At 48.9% G+C, this 24,425-nt stretch overlaps 1 protein-coding gene across 1 annotated transcript in view; it reads right to left on the bottom strand.

Annotated features, from left to right (window-relative positions):
- The window catches only part of SLCO2A1 (solute carrier organic anion transporter family member 2A1), a 45,444-nt gene that overhangs the window by 9,800 nt on the left and 11,219 nt on the right, over positions 1 to 24,425 (bottom strand). The window contains exons 4-10 of the mRNA XM_015585852.2: positions 9,810 to 10,037; positions 8,836 to 8,934; positions 7,240 to 7,376; positions 5,368 to 5,443; positions 4,671 to 4,835; positions 3,402 to 3,591; positions 1,562 to 1,727 (exon numbers count right to left, since the gene is read on the bottom strand). Coding sequence (XP_015441338.1) covers positions 1,562 to 1,727; positions 3,402 to 3,591; positions 4,671 to 4,835; positions 5,368 to 5,443; positions 7,240 to 7,376; positions 8,836 to 8,934; positions 9,810 to 10,037 — 1,061 coding nt within the window. The remainder of the gene's footprint in view (positions 1 to 1,561; positions 1,728 to 3,401; positions 3,592 to 4,670; positions 4,836 to 5,367; positions 5,444 to 7,239; positions 7,377 to 8,835; positions 8,935 to 9,809; positions 10,038 to 24,425) is intronic.

Here is a 24,425-nt window from a genome sequence, read left to right as displayed (position 1 = left end):
TATGTTGGCTGCTAGGAAGCTCAGAAATAAGTTATATGCTATATGGCTGCTACTTTCCTCTGTCTGGATTTTTTTAACTTAGATTTTTTTCCCTTATAATTTACTAATTTTTTCTTGATATTATACTAATGGATGATTCAAGCCATTGTTGAAAACTTGTCAAGATTATTTGTGAAAGTAGATGAGTCAGAGGTGAGTAAATAAAGATAAGAAAATCACAGAAGCCACCACAGCCTTCTCCAACTGGAAGGCAATTGAGAAAGCATCTCGTCTAAGCTCCTTGTCTTCTTTCTACTTGAGACCCAGAGGTGGCTGTGGAAGCAGCTTTGCCCTGTCCTCTGAGAGGAGGATGGTTAAGTGGGGGCTAGCATCGCCCGTGCCCTCAACAAAGGCTTAAGAGAATAAGGTGCAATCCTTTCCTTAGGGGACCACACAGACTTCTCACTGATCTTAGGACAAAGAACACTCAGTTTCTAAACCTGGCCTGCCTGGCCCTGGCCCTGCCCGCTCCCTGGCCTGGCTGGGTGTGACACTCCTCAGTGCCAGCCCTGATCTTCTCCCTTTTCTCCTATACTCAGCGGATTCAACACTGGGGACTTGTGGCTTGCTGTTTCTTTAGTCGGAATGCTTCGCTCCCAGGTCTTCGTAGGATTTTCTTCTGGTTGTTCAGTTCTAACGTCACCTTCTCGGGAAGGCCCCCAAACACTCTCTGTCCATGAAGTCTCTTGATGGCATGGGTTACTTTCTAAAACTATCTTGTGCCTTTATCTGATAGACTGTCACCTCTATGAGAGCAGGGACTGTGTCTGATGAGTTTACCACTGAATCCTCAGCACCTACGGCTGTGCCAGGTGTCCACTAAATATCTATTGAAAAACTGAACAAGGGACTCAAGTGGGTTTGCTGCTGACTGATCCTAGAAGTTCAGGGGCCATCGCACTCAGAAGGCTGAAAGGACTGTACCAAGTGAGCTAGTAAATGTGGGCTACAGGAGTGGAAGGCCAGGAGATATCTGACCTTGAAGAGATGTGCCCACAGAATGAAGCAGGGTCCTGGTTCTAGACTCAGATCTGCCCCTAAATAACTGCATGACTACAGGACAGTTGTGTGGCCACACCTGGGAATTAAGGGGGTGAACCCAATGCTCTGATCACCGCTTCCAGCTCTAACCTTTCAGGTCCACATCCCAGAGGACCCTCTGCTCTTGATTTTTCTGGGCCAGTCCATGTGGCTTTCCAGCACGGCCAGAATGCATGACCCAGAGATGCCCATTAGGATCTGTCAGAATGAGCCTAGAAGGCCGCAGCCGAATGAGTGTTTTGGCTGGTTCTGCTCCAAACCTCAGGAATGTGCATTTTGAACTTTGGTCAATCTTTAATTGACTTTAAGCTGTAGGCATCTGGTCATGGCCTTAGGGACGGGGAGGTGGAGAGAGGACAGGTATGGCCCAGAGGCCATGATGAGGGGAATGAGGGTGGTGCCCTGTCCACTTGGAGCCTAGGAGCAGTTTGTGAGGGTATATGCTGAGCACGGGGACCCTCGGGGTTCCTCCTGCCCTTACCCGTTGCTTGGAGGCTGCAGAGCTGATGTTGATGTGGCTGCAGCCAGCATGGCACGGGGAGAGGTACTCTACCCCATTGTCTCCACAGACCGGGTGGAAGATGGAATCCGGGCACGAGCAGTCCCGGCGGCAGGCAGGAGGCTGAGGATGTATAGAACTTGATGTGCTGCCAGCAAAACAGGAAATAGGGACTCAAACAAAGTAAGACCAAAGAAAAACCTCTGCACTCCAGCCCAGAGTGAGCCCCCGCCTGGTTAGTGTGCCTGTGCGTCTCTGTTTGTCTTGGGTCAGTGCCACTTGGGATCTGAATTATGCTTGTTGGGGCCAATGGTGAATTGGCTGCTGGTCCGTGTTCATGGCACCTCTCCATTTCTTTTGCCACCAGGAGCCCAAACCCACCAACTGCTAGTCACAGAAGCTTGGTCGGCAAAGCCCTCACTGCGGAAGTGGTCAAGATGAACAACCACCAAGACTCTGATAAGAGAGAAGGCAGATGCTACACAAAAATCAAAGACAGTATTTCCCTTCCGTTCTCTTCTACCAGGGTTCAGGCTGAGGGACAGACTGGGACCCCTTGAGGCAATCTGGAGTCTAGATGGCTCCTGTCTCTGGATCTGTGTAGACATTGCCCAGGTCCCTCCAACCCTCTGAGCTTCAACCAAGGGGATTTCTCCAGATGAACGCACTGTTCCCACCATCCCCCATATCTGATATTCATAATCCTCTTTGGGGAGGGTTGGGATAGGGCTGACAAACCACAGTGCACAGCATTGCTAGAATAATTATACTAATGATAGTTAACATTAATGGGCATCTTTTATGGGCCAGGCAGTGTGCCCAAGGGTTTTTCATGCACATTCATCACAATAACCCTATAATTATTATGCTGCTTTTATGGATGAGGACACTGAAGATTAGATAAGTTAAGTAACTTTCCCCAACTAGTAAAGGCAAGGCCAGAACTAGAAGCCCAGTGCTAAACTATTAAAAGCCACCAAAAGGCCCCAACCCTTCTCAGCTTCTCAATCCATAGTCAGCCTGCAGAAAACCAATACAAACTGGGGGGTAGTGGGTTCCTATCCTGACCAACCTTCCCTTTCTGCATATCCCTTCTCTCCTTCAGCCACAAAATACACGAGAGGTTATTTCAAAGAGAAAGACAGAGAAAACACCAAGGCTGAAAGGTATAGTATCTCTTTATGTTGTAACCTCATTAGGCAAAATCTAAAAGAAAGGTGGCATCCAGAAAAAAATTAAATACTCCCTGCCCAGCACCCTCCCCTCACGGGCTTCTAAAGCTCTTCCTGAATATGAAGCCAGGCTTAAGACTTAGGACCATGTTGCTTTGTGCAAAACCGACAGGTGTACTTTACCTGCCCTCTTCCTCACCTGCCCTAATTTTTCAAGTCTGCCATCACTTTCATTGTTTCCCCCCCCCAGATCTTTGTAAGACTCCTTCTCTCATCTTTCTTCAGCAGCTCAATGAGACTCAGTAATTCTAGCCGCATGGAGCCGATGCTAAACATAGCTTATTTCCTGGTTCCTGAGGCTTACAGCCCTACAGATTCATCGTGAAACCAAACTAATTAGTTTTGGGGGCTTCTTAAAAAAAACAGAGCCTTAATCCTGATTGCTGGTTGGCCCACTAAGACTCTCTGATTTCTTTTTATGATTAAGTATGTTATTCAAGATCTGATTTTCTAAGTTGCCACATAAGGTATTAGATCAAAAAGTGAAAAGGAAGGAAGAGAGTTGAAGAAACAGAAAGGAAGATGCACGTCCGCCAGGTCCAGGCTCTGTCCTTAGCAAAGGGCATCTTCTCTCCCCTCATCCCCATTACCTGGGGGGGTAAACCTCCGCCACAGCCGGGGTGGAGCATCCCATGAAGAAGAGGGGGCAACAGAGGATCATGGAGATGGTGATGATGGTGGCAGCCACACGGGGAATGGTTTGCAGAGAGAAAACAAAGCGCTTCATGAGGATCCCTCCACACAGCATCCCCAAGGCCGCGGCAGGGAGGTTTATGGCACCTGTGGAGAGACAGGAGCTGGTCTGCGTGCGCAGGCCTGGGAGGTGCGTGGGCACAGACGCCGAGCCGGACCACGGAGAAGGGGCACGACAAAATGTTCCTGAGAGAACATTTAGTGTGCTCCGCTGCAATAGTAATACCTGATATTAATTGAGCATTTACTATTTCCCAAGCACATCTACAGAGTTATCTTGACCTAGATGATTTCCCTGCCTGTGCAGAAAATAAAGAGAAAAGTAAGGCTTTTGCAGCCAGAGGGATGTGGGTTGAATGTGCATTGATTAAGTGCCTGTCATTACCTGACCCCTTATTGCATCCTCACTGTGATCGTGCAGGGTTAGCAAGGCACTGGTGGTGCCCCCTGCCTCATGTGCTAGTCAGAGGCCAAAGGCTCGAGGGGTAAGGTCAAGGCCAAGGGCCACACTAGAGGTCGGGGGTCATGCCCTGACCATCTTTTCATATCCATGCAGTCAAGCTCATCTGTGGATTGGGCCCAGTAATTCACTTGGGTACTAGATGAGACCACATCAATGCTTCTCAACTTCAGTTGCAAAAACCCCCAATGATGGGTCCCACCCAGAGACTCTGCTTTCATTGGTGGAGGGTGGGGCCTGGGCATCTGTATTTTTTAAAGCTCTTCAGAAGAGTCTAAAGTACAGCCAGGGTTGAGAATCACTGGGCCACAGACTCCTTGCCCAAGCAATGTATTCAAGTCCTTGAGAAGAGGGAACAGAACCAGGAGGCATTTTACCTAATTTCAAATTCAATCCTCTCTCTTTCCTCTGTTGCCCCTGATGACATTAGGGCTTTTGGGGAGGCTGTCAAGCTTCCAGCTCCTCTAATGGGGAGGAAAGCAGCTCCTAGCTTCTGCCCATTCCTGCCTGGAATAATAGAAGCCCCAGAAATCTGCCAAGAACATTCTAGATTTCCAACTAGGAAAAATGTCCCTAAAATTCTTTCTCCTGGGCGAGTCCTCCTCTGTCTCCCATCTGTGTTCAGTCTGCCCTCGCTCGTCCCTGGACGGGCAGCAGAAGGTTCCCAGTCGCTCCCTCCAGTTTCTGCAGCACCCCTAGGACTCACCGATGAGGAAGTTGGCATAGGCTGCGGAGGTGCCATACTGCTTCTCCAGGAACTTGTTGAGGAATGTGGAGAGGCCAGCGATGACCGAGGAGAAGGTGCACTGAGCCAGGACCACCAGCATGAAGAGTGGGTTCATCAGGAGCTTCAGGAAGATGCGGGGAAACCCTGCAAACAGGTGGCTGTCAGGGGCCAGGTCTTTGAGGGTGGCAGTCATCATGGGGTACTGTGAGACTGGCTATTGCCCTTCCTTCTCCTTCCTCGGGGCAGAATCTGAGGCACCAAGGTGTTCAGTGGGCAGTCCAGGGGCACACAGCCACCCGGCCCCCCACTCAACATGTTTATGGGCTAAAGAAAAAGCGAATGTGCCTGGAAAAATCAGATGGAGGGTGGCTAGAAATAAGACTAACAGTGGGAACATTGTCCTCACATGCTAGCCACCTCCACGAGAAGGCAGGAGAGAGAAGAGCACAGGGGCCAAATTATCAGGATGGGGTTGACTCTGAATTTGAGTCACTTGGAACACACAAAGAAGCAGTCACCAGGACCCCTGGAAGAATTCTCTCTGAGAGATGGACCAATTATAGACCACCTGCTCTTATTGCCCCTTACCACACGCAGCGATGGGTTTGGGTACCCCCCTAATTCTCTCCCTTCCCAAAGCCAGCCCACTCAGGGCTTTGTCGGGCTTATCAGTTACGTTTAATGAAATCCACCAGGGAGCCTCTTGGCTTGACCTCCTTCATCTTCCTTGCCTCGTCAGTGATGGCAGACCTCTGGAGGAAGCAAAAGAGGTAAGTGTTAATAGCCTAGGCTCCCTGTAGCCCCCTTTCTTATGCCCTTGACCCTTCTGGTCTCAGTGACTCAGGGCTGGGCAGCAGTGAGCTGCCCCTGGGGTAAGTAGCGAGGTGTCCAGAGACTGCTCTCTTGAAGCCAACACCACCTGCATGTCAGTGAGCCCAGTGCTTTGGCTGCTGATTAGAACTCACACATACTGATGCCTCCCAAGATACTTCTGGGCACATTATTTCAGGTCTAACTTTCCCATGGCTGATGCCAAAAGGTGTCTGACTGGATCTCACCCCTTGCCTGTCTGTGATGGCTACACTTCTTCCTCGTCCTCGGATTTCAGGGGCCTCTGGCTTCTGGGACACTCTAGTCTAGAATGACCTCTGTTTCCAGCTCTCTCTTTCTCCTCTATGGAGTCTCTGCTTCCTTCTGGGCTCCAAGTTGGGTCTCACTCAAGGCTCCATCTGGCCCTTTGCTGCACTTTCCATGAATAACGCCTCAGTGAACTCTCAGTCTCTTCTGAACTTGTCAGCTGCAGCTCTGAACCACCCGAGCTCTGACACTGTCAAGATCCTCCAGAGGAACCCATAGCCAGGCACAGAAGCTCCCATTCACTGAGCACTTTCTCCATGTTGGGCACGGCGTCTAGCGTTCCACATGCATTGTCTCATTCCTCACAACCTCCTTCTGAGATACATACCCTATCTCCAGCGTTTTAAAGGAGAGGAAACTTAGGGACAAAGAAATTTGCCTAAGATCACTCATCTAGTTTACAAGTAGCAGAACTGTATTCAAACTCAGGTTTGCTTGACCCCCAAACCCCTATGATGTATTGCCAAACTCTTTAATTTTCCCTCAAGACAAGCCCAGACTCTCCTACTCCATCCCTCCTCCCATCGCTGGGCCGAGATCTCACGTACCTTGTTGCTGAACATCTAGCTCTGTCTCTGACTCAAAACTCTGGCGCTAACTGTGGCCCTTCTTCTCCTCGAATCCAGCTCACTGCTGAGTCCTTCTCGGCACCCTCTCCAAGAATGGCTGTCCCAGCCCTTGCCTCAGCTGTCGCTGCCCTGGCCCTCAGCTACATTCCGCATCTCTACTCTGGCCTCTTCTGATTTCCAGCCTTCCCTCCTTCCTGACTCCCCAACCTCAGCCTAGCTGCCATGCTGCCACCTGAGTGAGTGGTCACCCTGTCATCGCAGCACCCCAGAACTTCATGGGATCAGAACGAGTTTTAGACCTGTCAGCCTAACATCAAAGCCTCCATGCAGACTTCTCTTCACTGTTTTCCATTCTCATCCTTCCTTGATTTCTCTTTCCCCAACAGATAAGACTGGAAGATGTGTGGAAGGTCAGTCTGCTCAAAATATACTCTGCTCTCAGCCCACCCCACACTCTTCAGCACTAGGACCCCCTCACTCAGTGCTTCAGGCTCAGGCACAGGAGGCCCCATGAAATGCAGAAGCCAACTGTGCCAGGTCACATTTTTGGCTTTTATTGGATCTTCACTTTTTCTCCCAACTTAAATGAACTCAGTGTGTATGGAACTACATTCCCTGGATGCTAACATGAAAAGGAAGCACGGATGAGACACCATCTTTTTGGAAATTCACCAGCTCTCTCACTTCTCCAAGCCTCTGAGAAGTCCTGCATCAGGAGACTCGTGTAGATTTCACCCAGAGTTTGCTTAACTTGCTGCAGCTTCTCAGCTCTGATTATTTTCTATGTTTACCTCCCTTTCTTAAACCTCGATAGGTAGAGTCACAGGCTCTCAGAACCTTACCTCCACTTCTCTGGACATTGTGCGAGGAAAGAAGAAAAAGGGGAAAGAGGTGAGAACCAAGAAAGCGGAGGAAATGATCAGGCCCAGCCACCAGGCTCCAATCCATCGTGGGTCTCCGGGGCTCAAGTTAACTAAGGCTGAAGAGAAAGCAAAGGACACAAATGTTTGTTGGATGAATGCATAATCTTACCTTATAAGAAAGAGACTCTCTGATCAGGGGGACATTCTCCCCATGATGGAGAAGAGGTAAAGCCATGAGCTAGAACCTTGGTCAAGACGACATTCCCTATCCAGGCCATTCTGGTCTCCCCAGGGAATAGAGGCCACGGTGCATGAAGCAGAGCACCAGAGAATCCCTGGGCTGAAGAGATCAGAACCTTGGCCTCACCTTATTTTATTCCCAATCTTTGATAATGACTCTCTCAAAGCTTCCCATGGGTTAGACACTAGACCACATATTTACATCTATTATCCTGCTGGGTTCTCCAAACAGGTCTATGAGGTAGAAGCTATGTCCATTCACCTCCAACCAATCAGGAAATAGGATCATAGAGGTTAACCTTGTCTTTATCCAAGGTTAAGGCTAGTAAGCGCCATTTTATTGGTCAGTTTTAAGCCTACGCCTTCCTAGTACCCAAATCTGCGCTCTTAACCGCTGAATGGTACTGCCTCCCAACTGTATTGATCCCTAAGAAAGGAAGCCTCTACTCATTAGGAGCCCGAGGAAACAACCATCAACAGATTGGGCTGCCTGGTCTACGAAGGAGATGCTTTCTCCTAGCAAGTCTCTCATTGGCATCTAGGAGTCTGCCATTGTGTTTCTCTTTGTAAAGAAACTACATGGGCGGGCAGGGAGGAAGAAAGCAGCAGAATGGCCCTTAGCCAAACAGTGACAGGCATCCCTGGGTACTGTTCCCGGTGGACTGGAAGCTCAGTTCATAGTCTCTTTGGGCAACTAAGAGGTAGTTGCCCAAAGAGACTATTAACTGAGCTTAATAGTTGTCAATGCAGGAAGTGCCATGACAGGGCAAAGATGCCTTGACCCTGGGACAGAAATCTCCCCCTGGCTTTCCCCTTTTGTTTGAAGTACAGACAGATGACACGGTGCAGATGACATTATGGTCTGATGTCTTGGGGACAGGAGTCTGGGGGTTCTGGCAGCACGGTTAGGTTTAACACCTGCTCAAACTCTTTGTGAGATGGGCAGGCTCTGATCTGTGTGCCAGGCACAGGTAGGGGTGTTATGCCTGAGGATCTGCCTCAGATTTGCCTTCAAGCCACAACTTCTGGCTGATGGGAATGGTTTTTAATACCACCACCAGGATGGGCAGTGGTGGTGGCCCACCGAAAACTTCCTGAGGGCAGAAAGTGTATTTTCTTTTGCAGCATACCCCTCAGAGCATCTAGCACAGCCCCTGCTGAGAGGAGGTGCTCGGTGTCTGCTTCTGGCTTTCTGAGGGACTTCACTGAGGAGTGAGCAAGGTGGCAGTGAGCCTTTGCAGCTGAAGCTTTCATTCTCTGCCCTGACTTGCTGGGGGATAGGGGCGGCTGCTTCACGGAACTGGTGATGGGATGGGAGTCCCCGCACACACTCACCTGTGTCCACCCTGCCGTAGTCCACAAAGACCCGCAGCATGGCAGAGCCCAGCAGGTACCCGAAGGCCGGCCCAAACACGGAGATGGCAAATAAGATGGCTGGAAAGGGGAGCAGGGAAAGGAGGCTGAGGGGGATCGAGAGGGTGTGGTGGCCCCGGGCTCCTTCCCTAGCTGAGGGATTCCTGAGTTGTCACCCCATCTGTCTCCAGACTCTGACAAGTCTATACTGGTGGCATTTCCCACAGAAAAGGCCAGAACAACTCAAGATCCTAAGATGTGCAGAACTAAAGCTGTTTCTCCTCCAGCAAGCTGTCAGAGAGATCTACTTGCCAGGAAGGAAACAGCCTCCCCAGCATTTAAAGATGCCAGTCTGGGGCTGTGTAGGTGGGTGAAGCTCCCTGTGGGGACAATGTTGGTGGCCCTGTCAGGGTCCTGGGGGGCCACAGAGCCAGTGAGTGTAACATGTCCAGTCTGAGGTGTGAGCCCTGAAGATGCTCAGTGTGGCTTATTCTAAGGGAAGGATGTGGGCAGTCAGATAATTACCTGCCATCTACTTTGCTTGTGCCTATCTGAGGCCAAGCCATCCCTAAGCGGATGGCTCAGGAAGACATGTGTGCCCTGGTCTGTGCCTAGAGAACAGGACAGTCCCAGTAGCTACCGCTGGTCAAGCAGCTCTCCTGTGCCCTGCATGGGGCTAAGTGGTTACATACACGACCTCACTGCTAGCCTCACTCTGCAGGTGAGGAGCCTGGGGCCCTGGGGCTCAGTTATTCGCCCAAGATCTTGCAGCTGGTAGGTAATAGAGCTGGCCTTCAGATCAGGTCTGTCTGATCTGCAAACCTCTGCCCTCATTTGCTGTGTTGTGGGGCAAAGAGGGTTAGATCTTGATTCAGCCTCTCAGGGCCTGAGCAGGTGTCACGTCAGGACCCAGAGAGGACCCCCTCTCTGCAGCCCTCTTCAAGCCTGTAACTCACAGATGTACAGGGGCGAGTTGTTGGGCTCCGAGAAGTCATCCACGTAGGAGATCCCAAATGGCTGAATGGGCACTGTCCCGATGCCTGCCAGCAGCTGCGCGACCACCATGAGACCCCACATGCTGCTGGTCTCCTTCCGGGTGTCCTGGGCGGTGCTGTGGCACTTACTGGGGGGCAGGTCCTGCCAATGCTTCCGACAGAGATCAGCTTGAAAGAGGCTGCTGTTCCCTGCAATGAAAGTGCACGCTGGTCACCACCACCCTGGTCTCCTGGTTCTATCAGCTGGCCTCCGAACCCGGCCTTTCTCCCAGGCCTTTTGGGAGTGAATCTAGAAACAAAGGTGAGAGAAAGGTGAGAGGTCGGGCTCCCTTCTACAGGAGCAGCCCTTCTCAGATGGAAAAGGTCTCTTACTCATACGAGAACCCATTCTTTCTTCTCTATGGGTTTAGGCAGGGAGCTGGGCATGCAGGGATCAATACCTTTATTTCTGGAGGAGAGGGTCACCCAGCTGAAAAATGGGGGATGCAGGATCAAAACCCAAGCTTGTTGGCCTTCAGCGCCCTGTGCTCGGCCTCAGGCTTGGATCTCTAGGGTATGGTTCTCTTTAGTAGGACCGAGGTCATTCTGTCCTACAGAAGACAGTGACGTCCCTGGCCTTGGATTCGTCTCTCCTGGGTCATGACTTACAGAGTCCTCCCTCATGGAGGAACACTGTATCACACCAGAAAGCCTACTGCCAAAGGCATTTAACGTCCTTATGAAACGTGAGCAGCTCCCAGGAATCACAGAACTTGAGAAATTGGAAAGGATTTTGAGATACCTCTAGTGCAACTCCTGTTGTTACAGATGGGGAGCTGAGGCTGCACTCGAAGGAGCCAGACTGCACCTTGACACCCTCTGTGAGGGGCCCAGAGACTCTCCATGAGGCCTGTGGGCACCGTGCTGCCAGTGGAAACCACTGGCATCATTGATCTCACTCTGCGGGTTTGTTCAATTAGCACTAGTAGGATTCAGTTTAATTCTTATTTGTAGTGCTCCCAGAGAGGGTATAGCCCCGAGCAAGAGGGGGCCCAAAATCCCAGAGAGAGGAAAACTGAGGGCTGTGAACTAGGTCTGCCCCTCACAGGGGACTCTTCCCAGTGCTGCTGAGCTCGGGGCTGCCCTGGATGGTGGGGCCACAGAGGAGCCTGCCCTCCTCCTGGCCCTCTCCCTCGCCCCAGGCACACACGCTTCGTCCAGCCCGGCCCCACTGTCACCTGTCCTCTATACTAGTGTTTGTGTAGGACAAGTTGGAAAACTGCTGGCCTAGAGGGTTCCCCCACTGACCAGGGAGGCCTGTTCCAGGAAAAGCGAAGGGGGCCAAGATGTCAGTTTGGTCAAGGTCATCCAGACCTGACACCAGCTATGTGCAGAGAATGGAACACCCAGGAGAGCGACCAGTCCCTGGACTTTGTTTAGTGTCCCCGTGCACCTTCCTCCTCTCATCCCATAGCCATCATCGTACTTTCAATGCAGAATTCAAATACAGAGAGGTCCAACCTCATGGTGAAAGAAGAGACGGCATCTTAGAATTAGGGTGGGGATGTAGCCTCATTAGCATGGAAGGACAGCTGTGACATCCTGTAGGTTTAAAAAAATAACTAGTGGTGTGGAGAAGAGTCCGATCCCTAATTTAGAGGACTTATGGGGACTAATTGAATATGGCAGCTGGGAAAAGACACAATATACATTTTGCAGGGATGGAGGATCTGGGCCTTGGGAGATTCCCCTATCCCTAGCTACAATCAAAGGCACGGGCTGTCTGCACTTGGTAGGTGGCTGGGACCTTACACCTACTTCCTCCCAGCAGAGGTATCCTAGCTGCCAGGAGCGGTGCTGAAATCTGAGACAATGAGATAAAACAAGCACAGCAGAGGGAATCAAAAAATTGGTTTTAGTGAAATAAGCCAGACACGGAAAGATGAATACTGTATGATCTCACTTACATGTGGAATCTAAAATAGTCAAACTCGCGCAAGCAACGAATGGAATGGTGATTGCCAAGGGCTGGGGGGGAGGGGAAATGAGGAGGTAATGGTCAAAGGCTATAAAGTTTCAGGAATGCAAAGTAAATAAGTCCTGGAGATCTACTATATAGCATAGTGCATCATATACTTAAAATTTGCTAAGAGGATAGATCTTATGTTAACTGTTCTTTACCCCCCTCACACACATACATACCCGCTACACACACACACAGTAAAAAGGGGTGGGAGGAAATTTTAGGGGGTAATAGATATGTCTATTGATGGTGGTGATGGTTTCAGGGGTATATACTTATCCCCAAGCTCATTGAATTGTATGAATTAAATATGTATAGTTTTTGACATACGAGTCATACCTCAATAAAGTAGTTTAAAAAGAAAAGAAAAAAATCGGTTTTGGTCCTAGGTAGCTATGTGAACTTGAGCAAGTTTCTAAACCTTTCCGAGCCTCAGTTTCCCTTGAGGTGGAGACCATAAGTTGGCAGCTGGATAGGGAAACTCCCTATGGGTAACTAAGGAGCTGGAAGGCTGTGGTTCCAGAAGAGGGTGCAGGCATGAAAAGCAGGACCCTGCCAGTCAGTCAGCAGGTCTGATGGCTATGCCTGCCCTCTTGAAGGAAGGCTGGTGGGGCTCAGTAATGCTGCAAGGGTCTAATTCTCAGGGCAGTCACAAAACTTCCACCAATACTGACTCGTGTCCACCACCCAGAAATTGGAGTGTGGTGCTGGCCAACTCATGTGAATTCCCTTGCCATGGGCAGGCGAGGCCAGCAGGTATTGGAAGGGCTAGACTAGGAACTTGGGACTTGGGTTCTAGTACTGAATCATGACTCCCTATATCAATGACCTTGACTTTAAAAGACCTCAGAGGAGTCCAGCGAAAGGTAAGCACTGCAAAGGGTGGGAAGCTGCTGGAGGGCCTGGCAAGCGGAGTGTCATCCTGGCCCTCAGTGTGGCAGCCACACGAGATATACTGGGAAGATGAGTGTTTACATGCTGTGGGCTGTGCTAGTCTTTTAGAAAAAGTGACGAGTGAGTACCAACATCAAATGGGCATGTTCAGGAATGAAGGCCGAGCAGGCTCCCAGGCCTGTTAAACCCCCCTGACCCACATGCTAACTGACTAAATACAGCTGTGCAGTCACTCGAACAGATCGGCACATGCTTCTCTGCTCACTTCCCTGAGCCAACTTTGTTTGAGCTGAGCTATTTCTAAAGAACCCATAAATACAAGGGCTGTTACCAAGTTTTCAAATGTCATTTCTTTTCAGAAGACTTAAATAAATTTTGAGTATATTTGGAATATACTTAAATGAGAAAAGTTTAAAGTTCCCTAAAACCGTGGGCTGTTGTCACTTGCAAATGTACTTGGTCGAGCCGCCTGTCTGTCTCGTCTGTCTAGGTGTGACAGCACCTTCCTCTTGCATGTTGTCTTGTAGGATATGGCAGAGCTAGGTCTATGTTAGGCATAAGAGTGGTTTAAAGATCATCTGAAGACAAAAAGTAGAGCAAAGAATTAGCCCCTGTCCCCAGTTCAGCCATTTAAGGACCATACCCAAGACTGTCAGTTGCCGTGTGGACCATGCCTGCTTCATTGGGGAAAAAGCTTTGATGCTGAGCTCTGAAAAGACAACTGGACCACATTTTGTCCATTCTCAGTTGTTCAGTTATTTGGTCAATAGTGACTGTAGGCAGGCGCTCTGCGGGGGTAGGACACATGGAAGTGACTGAGACAGGCACAGGTGCTGCCCTTATGAACACTTTGGTCTACTGTGGTACACAGATCATCCAAGAAGCAGCCACGACATTACCTGGTCCAATCAAAACCACAATGAGATATCACTTCACACCCATCAGGATGGTTATTACCAAAAAACAGAACACAAGTGTTGGGTAAGATGTGGAGAAATTAGAACCATTGTACATTGCTGGTAGCAATGTAAAATGGTGCAGCCACTGTGGAAAACAGTATGGCAGTTCCTCAAAAAAATTAAAAAGTAGACTTACCATATGATCCAGCATTTACACTTCTGGGCATATGCCCGAAAGAATTGAAAGCAGGGACTCAAGCAGATATTTGTGCACCAGTGTTCACAGCAGGATTGTTCACAATAGGCAAAAGATGGGAACAACCCAAATATCCACCAACAAACAAATGAATAAACCAAATATGATATATACATACAATGAAATATTGTTGAGCCTTAAAAAGGAAGGCAATTATGACACCTGCTACATACAAAGTAGATGAACCTTGAAGACATTACACTAATTGAAATAAGCCAGACACAAAAGTACAAACACTGCATGATTCCACTTATATGAGAATAGACAAATTCATAGAGACAGAAAGTAGAATGGAGGTTTCTGGTGGAGGGGGTGGGTGGTGTGGAGTGAGGAGTTAGTATTTAATGGGTACGGTTTCAGTTGGGAAAGATGAAGTTCTAGAGATGGCCGGTGAGGACAGTTGTACAACAGTGTGAATGTACTTAATGCCATTGAACTGTACACTTAAAATGATTAAAATGGTAAATTTCATGTTATGTATATTTTATCACAATTTAAATAACAGCTGGTACACACTGAGTTGGGAGAGGACAGGGTGTCAGGGAGCACATGGGAGAGGCAGCCACCCAGTGTTGCTGGGAGGAGGATTTGGGAAAAGATTCCTGGAGGAAATGGCCTTGGAGCTGAGAATAATCAACGGAAGTAGACAGAAGATCTGTGTTGAGGAGGAGAGAGGAACAGCATGAGGAGGGACACGGAGGTGTGGGAACACCCTCCACAACACAAAATGAGGCTCAGTGTGGTTGGCGTGCAGTACAACCGGGTGAGGCATGGCCCCTCCTGGAGGGCCTGCATGTCCTGGGAAGGGGCCTGGATTGTATCCTAAGGATGACAGTGAAGATTATGGTGGGAGGCAGTACAGTAAATATACTGGAGAGATTAAGACCAGTTTTCAAGGTCCGTGTGCAAGGAACAGAATTGACCCAGTCAAGAGACGTTTCAGTGGTAAAACAGGTGAGGCTACGCATTGCATGAGCGGCTGGGAGCGCTGGCCAGCTCACCGTCCGTGTGGATGGTGATGCAGAGCCCAGAGGGTTGTATGTAAGGTGATGTGTGTTTAATACTCACAAGGCCAGGCTTGTCCTAGGAGAACGGGCGATTGAGAATCAAAGGAGCAAAGAATAAGTGTTGCTTTGAAGACTTCTAGTTCTTGATTTTGCTGATTCTCATTACTAAATTCACAGAACACTGTTGCTGGCTTGGCTGGCTAAATTATTTTTTGTGGGACACTTAATGGTCATCAAAGATTGTGAAAATGTCAAATAAGATTTTTAAGTCTTTACATGGCATGTTTAGGGTACACCGATGCCACAAAAACTCTCATGAAATTTCACCAGATGAAGGATCAAGGAGGCCAATCTTTCTGGGGATTGTTTAACTGTCGATTTACTTTTAAAATGTCAGATTACATGTCAGAAACTGCCTTTATTAAAAAAGTGTATTTTAAAAAATAATCAATTGGCCCCAATTAAATTCAAGTCTACTGAGTTCCTCTTTGGCTATTCTGTGTTCCAGATTGACTCAAGGTCTCCCAACTAACTCTTTTCCATGTGCCAGCCTGAATGGGGCCACATCCATCCCAGATCAGGCTCTGACATTGTGAAAGGGAAAGAACAGTTAAATCTACCTGCAGAGGGCATGCTCGGTGTGAGGACAGCTACAAGCCTAACTTGGAGATATTGCGGGTTCGGTTCAAGATCATCGCAATAAAGTGAGTATGGCAATAAAGCTAGTTGTAATCTTTTTGCCAGTGGGGGGGGGCTTGCCTTTGATTAGCAAAAAAAAAAAAAAAAAGCAACATCTCTGAAGCTCAATAAAGCAAAGTGCAATGAAACAAGTTATGCCTGTATTTATGTCAGAGAGGCTTCCCAAGAACTCATGCCTGGGACTCCTGCAGCGGGTGGCCATGGTCAGCTTACTCTGGCAAAAGCAGAGTTTTCTAGAATTTGGACCACTAATGAGGCTCTTCTCTTAAAAATAAGAGGACAGAGAAAAGTGAGTCCAAGGGCTGGAAACAAGGTAAGGAAAAGACCTGTGTTGGGAGCATTTGGCAGAATTAGGGGGCTCGGCTTTCTTTGCTCCAATCCAGCCCTCTCCTCCCTAGAGCAGATTCCTTAGCTTCCTTCAGGAGCAGCCTCTCCCCATTTCTCAGCCAAGGCCCGGTACCCAGTTACTCTCTCCATTGACTTATGGAAGCACATCACCCTTCTCCTCCAACCTGACCTTGCCATTGTGTCAAATCCCGTGGTAAGGTCAGAGAAATGCCCAGCTATTCCAGCCAGCACAGATTCCGAAGGCCGCCTGCCCACTCAAGGCCGCCTGCCTCCATCTTGGAGCAGCTTGGGAAAGGGAGGGAGGGGAGTTTATTTATCAGCTGGATGTCAGTCTGTTTCTCATGTTCCCCAAGGAAGATTTTTGGAAGGCTCAAGTTTATCAGAGCACGTCCTCCTCCACCCCCCAACACACACACAAGACACCAGAGGTCTGGCTGTGCCAGTTTTCACAAGGCTGTAAAATTCTAACTAGAAACAGGCCGGGACCTCTTTCCTCCTCCAGCACCACCCTAGCTGCACGTGAGTCAACTCTCTGACTCATCATCCCACAATTTAAATATGCAGAAATCCAGTTCTAATTTCTGGACCCTTCGGCAGATTCTAATTTCTGGACCCCTGAAAATTAAGGGACTCTGTGCAGGAAGGTTTGTTTCCCTAGAATGGAACCCATGGAGATGCAGCAGATCTGGGCAGACCACAGTCTGGCCACACCACCGTTCAGGGACACACGTTCCAGGTGTGGCCAGGCTGAGACTGGCTAGAAGGCTGTCAAGGGCATAATAAAAGGCCTCGGCACAAAGTTTCAGAGCTGGGGTTGAGAGAGGACCCAAGAAGGGTCAAGCAACACAGGAAGGCCATGGCAAGTTGGGCTTCCCTTCGATCAGCCATTCTCGTTATTCTGGTAGAGAAACAGGAGGGCAGAAGAGAGTTCTTCGAGCCACAGTTCTTGAGAACCACCCGTTACCTCCCCGCTCAGAAGGGGAAATGGCTCGTGGGTGAGTAGGGCCAAATGAGGAGGAGGTTAACAAAACCCACACCTATGGCAACAATAGGGAAAGGCGGGGGTGCTTCCAGAGAATTTTCTGGAAGCATGGCCAAGGTGCCAAGCAAACTCCTATCAGCAAACTCCTGGAACCTCATTCAGAATGTTCTACTCTGAAGGACCTATTATTTCCTCATCTCTCTAAATTCGGCCGCTCCACAGTTTTTCCAGAAACTCTGGCAACTCCCACCAACATGCCTGGAACAGGCTGTCCCAAACTTACTCATGATTTGAGATCTCAAAGTTGTTTGTAAAGTGGGTGTTTGGCACATCAGAAGCGGAGCTCCCAGTGATGTTCACCAAGCCTTACTAATCCATAATGCTCCTATAATAATATGTGTTCTATTCCAACTAGACTAAGCCTCCACTTACAAAATAATTTCTATGGGCATATGCATTCTGAGTTTCATTTTGAGAAAGTAAGATAACATAATTTTCTGTAGCAGCAGAAACCAACAGAGTCGGAATTGACAGCCTGGGTCACCTCATGGGGCTATGGAAGGAATTTACATTTTGAAGCCAAAAAGACCAGGTTCACATCTTGGTTCTACTGCTCACTGAACCTCAGTGTCTTAATCTCCAAAACAGATATAATAATATCTACTTTGCAATATTCTTAATAAGATGAAAAATAATGAGTATATTATAGCTTGGGTCATAGTGATTATACAATAAGATCAATTTTCATCCAAACAGGCCAGAAATTTTGAGAAATTTAAGTGAATAAGGGAGATGGCAGAACTCTGGAGATGGGCAATAAAGTCCAAGTTTTTAAGAACTTGGGGACTGGGTCTGGAAACTAGAGGCAAGGAAGATCAGTGCTGGCCACCAGCAATGGACGGATTGGAATAAATGAATTCTGGGGCAAGTGGGTTGCTGGGAAGGGTTCACATCTGCATAGGCAAAGAGTGAGCTGGGGGTGGCGGCGGAAGGAGAGAGTTCCTTTGCTCCGCTCTCAAGACTGACTTTCCAAGACTATTTCTGAGGCTGACATGGAACACGCCATCCCGCACTGGCACCCTGGCACTGGAGGTGGCCGTGAGGAAAATGCCTATCTGTACTGAACAGTTCACGTGACCAACGAGCCAGGTATGAGAGGAAAAGTCCACTGTATACAGCACAATAAGGCTGGGTGTGACACTAATGGCAATGGGCTTCCCCACCCACACCCTGGCCCTGCACACGTGCCTGCACCCTGAGGAATTGCCAGCAGGCCAGAGAAGGAGGCATCACCTGTTCAGTACACCACCCAAACTGTTATTTAGTGGACAGAAGGGAAGGAAGACATACCTGAGTGAGCAGGATATGGCTCAGAGCCATTTAATTTTAATATTTGAAAGATGTGTGCTTAACTCGCACCGCCCCCCCGCCAATTGGGAGTGAAGCAGAACTTATTGTTCACAGATTTATTCAATAGGCTGATGAGACGTTCTTTGAAGAAAGAAAAAGCAATTAGCTGAGCCAACATGAGTTCATCAAGAGCCATTCATACCAAACCAACCTCATTTCCTTTGTTAAAGGGGCTCCCAGACCAGCAGGAAGCCATAACTCGGTGTTACTTGGCTGGAGGAAGCCTTTTGACAAAGCTTGTCATGATATCCTGGTAGACATGATGCGGACACGTGGCTGGAGAGTCCTCTGGGAGAACCGGCTCAAAGTGTGCCAGTCAGGAGTTGATGGGCCAGTGTGAGCTGGAAGGCGATGGCCCAAACTGTGTGCCACTCAACGCTGTTGTCACAGACTTGGGTGAAAGCAGGGAATAGCTGACTAATTTGTGAATGACACAAATGACATGAAGCTGGGAAGAATGACTAATAAGACAGTCCGAAAGCTGAAAATTCCAAATTAGACCTAAGGCTGTAAGAAGGGGCTCCAACCAAAGAGAAAGAATCTAATGGAGTCGGTTTGGGCTGCTGTACCAACGTGTCACAGAATGTGTGGTTTCTAAACCACAGAAATCTATTTCTCACAGTTCTGCAGGCTGGAAGTACAAGATTAGGGTGCCAGTGTGGTCGGATTCCGGTGAGAGCCTCTTGTGGGTGGCGGACTGCCAACTTCTTTTTGTATCCTCACACAGGAAGAGAGTCATTTGGTTCTCTGGTCTCTTATAAAGGCACTAATCTCATTCACCAAATCACCTCCCCAAGGTGTCACCTCAAAATACCATCATGTTGGTCCTGACTTCTCTTTGCTGTTTTTCCCCTTTTTAGATCTCTGAGCCTCATATCCTCTCTGATGGTGGCCAATCCAAACTCTGAATCCTGATAAGTCCTTTTGTTCTTGAGAGAAAAAAACCTGCTCCAGCTGCTCTCCCGTCTCCTGATAGGTAGCTAACTGCCCAAATGTGTCTGGTGGTTCGCATTTCAAGCCCTTGGACCACAGGAAGTGTCTGGGCCTAGAGAGCAGCCTCAGCTCTACCAAGTGTGACAAGGAGACCAGAAAGTTCCTCCCTGTGTCTCCTAGGAAAGTCTCTGGGCTCTGGGAGCCCAAGGCCTCTTGCAGGAGAGAGGGGTCAATGGTTTCTTCAAGCCAATTTTCCAGAAGGACAGGGGTCTGCCCCGTGTTTCTGTGGGGCTATCCCCCAATCTCTGATAGTTTTCCTGGGTGCCCAAAGCAATAGTAATTAGCCTTCCTTTTCCATCCTGGGTTCTGACTCTCTCAAGGAGACCCTCCCCACTGCCGTAGGTCGTCCCAACACACACAGTCTGCCGGGGTCCCAGAGAAGTGACTCTCCCCAGGGGATAAGGACTCAGGATACAGCTTGTTGCCTAAGCCTCCCTTTCCCCACCAGACCCCAAGCAGGCCTGCCATCCCAGCTTCACTCCTGAGGAAGGGGGATGACTAAACTAGCGTGGAGGAGGAGCCGTGCTCACGTCTCTGCTCAGGCCTTAGCTGGAGACCTAGGAGAAGAAGGGGACATGTTTCCAGGCCGGCCAAGCGGCAATTGTGACTTGCCCACAAAACATGCTAAGAAAGGCTAACGGGGAGTCAGCTACTCTCAAATCATAACTGCTGGGCCTTTAAAGAGGCCATTGCTATGGAGATGACCAGTTCTCCTACAGAGCCCCAGCTCCTTCCCGGGCCTCTCCCTGATGTTCAACACAGCAGCCTAGTGCTTTCTATCATTTCTCCACGTTGGTTTCTATGCTTTCCCACACTATATATTAAAAAAATATTCAACATCACATCTCTTTCTTTAGGCTTCGTTGGGCTCATCTGTTCGAGGCGATTTTTCTCTCAGTCGACTTAATAGCACCCGTGTTTTGTGATTCCTCCCACTCCTTGTTGTTTTCTCTTCTTTTTCAGGTTAAATAGATCCAACTGGCCAGGCCATGCAACTCCCACCCTGACCGCCCACCCCCTCAACCCCCAACGCACAACATTTTCCCCTTCTCCCCATATACACCTCCACCTCTACACACCCACCCAACCCCTGCCACACACACTTTCCCCTCTCACATACGCCCCCGTCTCCACCCTCCACACCACCCCCCACACACACTTCTCTTGATTCCTCCCCGCCCCCACCCTCCCATCTCCACTTACATCTACCTCTCCTCCCCACTCCACTTCCTACACGTAGAAGCACCTCCCTCCCTCCCTCACACACACAGACACACCTGTACACAATTACCCCCCAAACACATGCACGCTTCCCTGTGGACAACATGCCCTTCCCCTTCCTCCACGACTTCTGAGCATATTTATCTCACAGCTCAGCTGGATGTTCGCTGCAGAACAGCCCTTGGTGGAGGGACCTGTGTGGCTCCCACAGTTCCGTGGAGTGGGTTTCCTCTGGAGGTTGGGGAGCTAATCCCAGTTCTGTGTGTCCACCACTGAGGAAGGGACACGGCCACTCAGGAGTGAGAGGTGTCCTCTCCTTATGCTCTCCTACCACCCTCCTTCCCAGGGACACCCTTCGATTGAAAAGCATGGCTGAGGGGCTGACCACTGCCTGAATAAAGGACTAGAAAATGACTCTTCCCTTTCTTTTCTTGGCTGTTCCAAAAATACAATCGACTCCCTCCCCTGCTTATCCTACAGGAAGCTCCCTGCTTATGCACATCCATTGTCTGCGTGAGGGCAGACTTCCCCCTGGACTTGGCTTAGGAGCTTTCACAGGTTACACCTAGTTCTACCAGACGCTGGTTCCCAAAGACCCTTCTCTTATCTCTTTAGGAGAACTGGTCTCATCTTGGCCTGTTTCCCACCTACCAAAACCTCTCCACCCCTTCCAGAAGTGGTCTTAGAGGTTTTGGCCGGGTAGCTCGTCTTTTCTCTAAAGGCGCCAGGGCACATTTCCGGACACCACTGACATTTAGAAAATCTAAACATTCATAAATGTCTGCATGGCCTTTTTTAACTTGGCAATTAGTTGTTAAAAGTCTCTGTGATTCCTACAACGTTCAGCCCCTCTTTAATTTTTTTCCCTAAAACACATAGCTACTCTTCATTTCCCATGTTCATTCCTGGAGTGCTTTTGCTCCAAGGGGAAGAAATCGTCAATCAACACATGATAACAGTCTGGGGGGAGGTCATTACTTAGGAGTAACAGATTTCAAATGCCACAGCCAGGGCAGGCAGAGAGAAGTTTGCTGAACAGCTAACAAGTGCTGGCCGCTTTACCTAAACTATTTTGACTTGATAGTCCCCTCAGAGCATCCTGAAAGTGAAGGGATTACTGTTTCCATTTCACAGAAAAGGAAACTGAGGTTTAGAAAGGTGAAGAAGCAGCTTGCCTAAGAAGACTTGGCAAGAAAACGGCTGAGCTGGGGTTTGAACTATCAAAGTGCATGTTCTACGCATCCAGCCAGGCTGCTCCAACCCGAGGATCTGGGAGTAAAGCAGAACGGCAGCCTAAGCTTCCACAGAGAAAAATCCTATGGAGTCACATGTGAGGACACAGCAATGACTACATCGAGGGATGGCCCTGCTCTGGGCCAGAGCAAAGGACCTATAGTGAGGACCAGGGAGAAACTGAGCTGCCCCCGGGACGCCCAGCTGGTCAGCCACAAGCTGTCAGACTCAGCTGCCACAGGAAGTAGAGGGATTCCTCGTTTGGGTACCTTAGTTTACCCAGCATAATACAGATGTTGTCCCTACAACCACCAGTGACAAGAGCCACCACTTAATGGTTGCTGCACATGCCAGCCACTGGGCTAAATTCTGAACATGCATCCTCTCAGCCCTCGCAACCCTGCAAGGAGGGGTCCATCTCATACAGGGAGGAACTGAGACTCAGAGCTGCGGAGGAAGGGGCCAAGGCCGTGCTGCCAGGGAGTCTCAAAGCCCATCATCGCTCCAGGACCGCCTGACTCCCGAAGACCGTTCAGATTCATGACACCATTCAGGGTGGTGCATCTAATGAAACGCATTTGTTCTTGACGGCCTTGCATAATTCAAAAAGAAAGTTCCCAGAGGAATATATTTGAAGTAGGAGTCTTCTCTCAAACTTTCCCCCTGAAGTGAGACTGTATGAATATTTTTATTTGTACATATTAGCATAGCACAAACCCATGTTGCACTGGCACCCAGGGCACAGTCCAACTAGATCCCAAGGATGTGGCTTCTGGGCCAAAGTCCTCCCCATCCTATCCCCTGGCACCCGAAGGTAGCTCAGCCCTGAGCACTTCCAGATGTTGCACTTATTCTTGTCAGTGACAGAGACTACCATGTCCTACTGTTGCAAATAGAATTTACACAAACAAAATGAGTAACAACAATGAAAATGTTCACTTTCCTGGCCAGGGAGTCCTCCCTGCAGACCTGAGAGTAAAGCCATGGCCCCCCTCACAGTCCCCTTCGGTCCTGTATCAGTAGGGTTTGGCTCAGGGCACTGAGGTCAAGGCAGGAATGGCAGTGTCTCCCTGTAAGCAGGGAAGATCGGGTGGGCTGGACCAAGCTGTGGGACCGTCCCTAACAAGGAGCAGAATAATCGCTTTCAGAGGCCCGTCTCTAACCATCCTCTGTGGCGGCTGGTCTGTGTTAGGCAAATGCCACTGGGATGTGGCCCAGGCTGTGGGGAGCCAGCCCACCAGGCTAAGCCAGCCTCAGTGTGTGGTGCCTGGCAGGATGCCCTCTCCTCAGCCTGGCCAAAGAGCCCCAGGCTCCCTTGCTGATTTCATCAGGCCAGTCTTCATGCTGATGGAGAGAGGCAGGGACCTCAGGTCTGGAAAGATGGCAGCACTGTTGGCCTGGCCTGACCGCCCTTTCTGACAGGGTGACCAGCAATTCCCCCTCAGGTCTGGAAAGATGGCAGCACTGTTGGCCTGACTGCCCTTTCTGACAGGGTGACCAGCAATTCCTGACTCTCCTTCAGAGCTGGCCTCATGCCCCTTGTCTAGATTGCGGGGAAGAAAGAGCATGGAGGACCCCTAGGCTCGGGTCTGTCTTCCTCCTGTGCCTACTCGAAGCAGGCCTCAGCCTTTAAACAGTCCAGAGGGATCCAAGGCCACAATGCATTTATGAGAAATGGCTAGTTCACTGGCGATTTATGGAGAGGTGGGGAGAAGACTCCTTTGACCAGAATTTTTCTTTTCTTGGCTGTTGCAGAGCCCAGCAGAAATTTCATCACGATGTCCTTGTTCCTGCTTCATCCTTTTTCCAATCCAGCCACCTATCTCTCCCCACCACAAGTCTCACAGCCCATAAAGGAATCCCTCCTATCATCCTCAGTGATTCATCTCCCAAACCTGATCTACACACACGACTTTTTAAAAAGTCCGATATTTATGCAAACAGGGATCAGTTATTCCTTCTGCACATTCTTGGGTGGCTCATTAATCCTTAAACGCCTTCAACTCAATGCCATGGACTAAGAATGAGCACTTATGGACTAAGCCTCTCACTGCTGCTCATTATAAAACCACTGCCGCTTCCTACATCCCTTAAAACAAGTGCAAATTTGTCCCAAGCCAATAAATTATTATAAAATTAGCTCCAAAGCAGTGATGCTCCTGGGTTGCTGAGTAAATGCAAATGCCAAACCACTCTGTGGGGGCTATTTCCCAACTCAGACCACACATCACACAAAATTTCTATAAGGAAAAAAAAATCTCACCGCAAATGACCCCATGGTCAGATATCATTAAACATCCAGGAAAATAATCTACCACGAACAAGAGCAAGCAGACACAAAACACTGGGAGGGTCAGCATTCTCAAAACTTGATCTAAAAGAACAATTGGAAAAAGACTATAAAACAAATATATTTAAAATAATTAAGGAGACCAAAAAGAAATATATATATATATAAATCATAAGGAAATACCAATACAAATAAGACAGATAGCTTTGAACTATACTAATAACTTTTAAAAATTAGCAAAATCCATAGAGTCATTAAATTTTGCAATATAAAGGGTGAGTTAGACATCAGAATCAGAGTAGCAGAACTAGAGAGCGACTAAGTGAACAGAAAGACAAACCCG

Source organism: Pteropus alecto, unplaced genomic scaffold, assembly GCF_000325575.1.
Source record: "Pteropus alecto unplaced genomic scaffold, ASM32557v1 scaffold92, whole genome shotgun sequence".
Lineage (NCBI taxonomy): Eukaryota > Metazoa > Chordata > Mammalia > Chiroptera > Pteropodidae > Pteropus > Pteropus alecto.
This window is presented reverse-complemented; position numbering and strand designations above follow the sequence as displayed.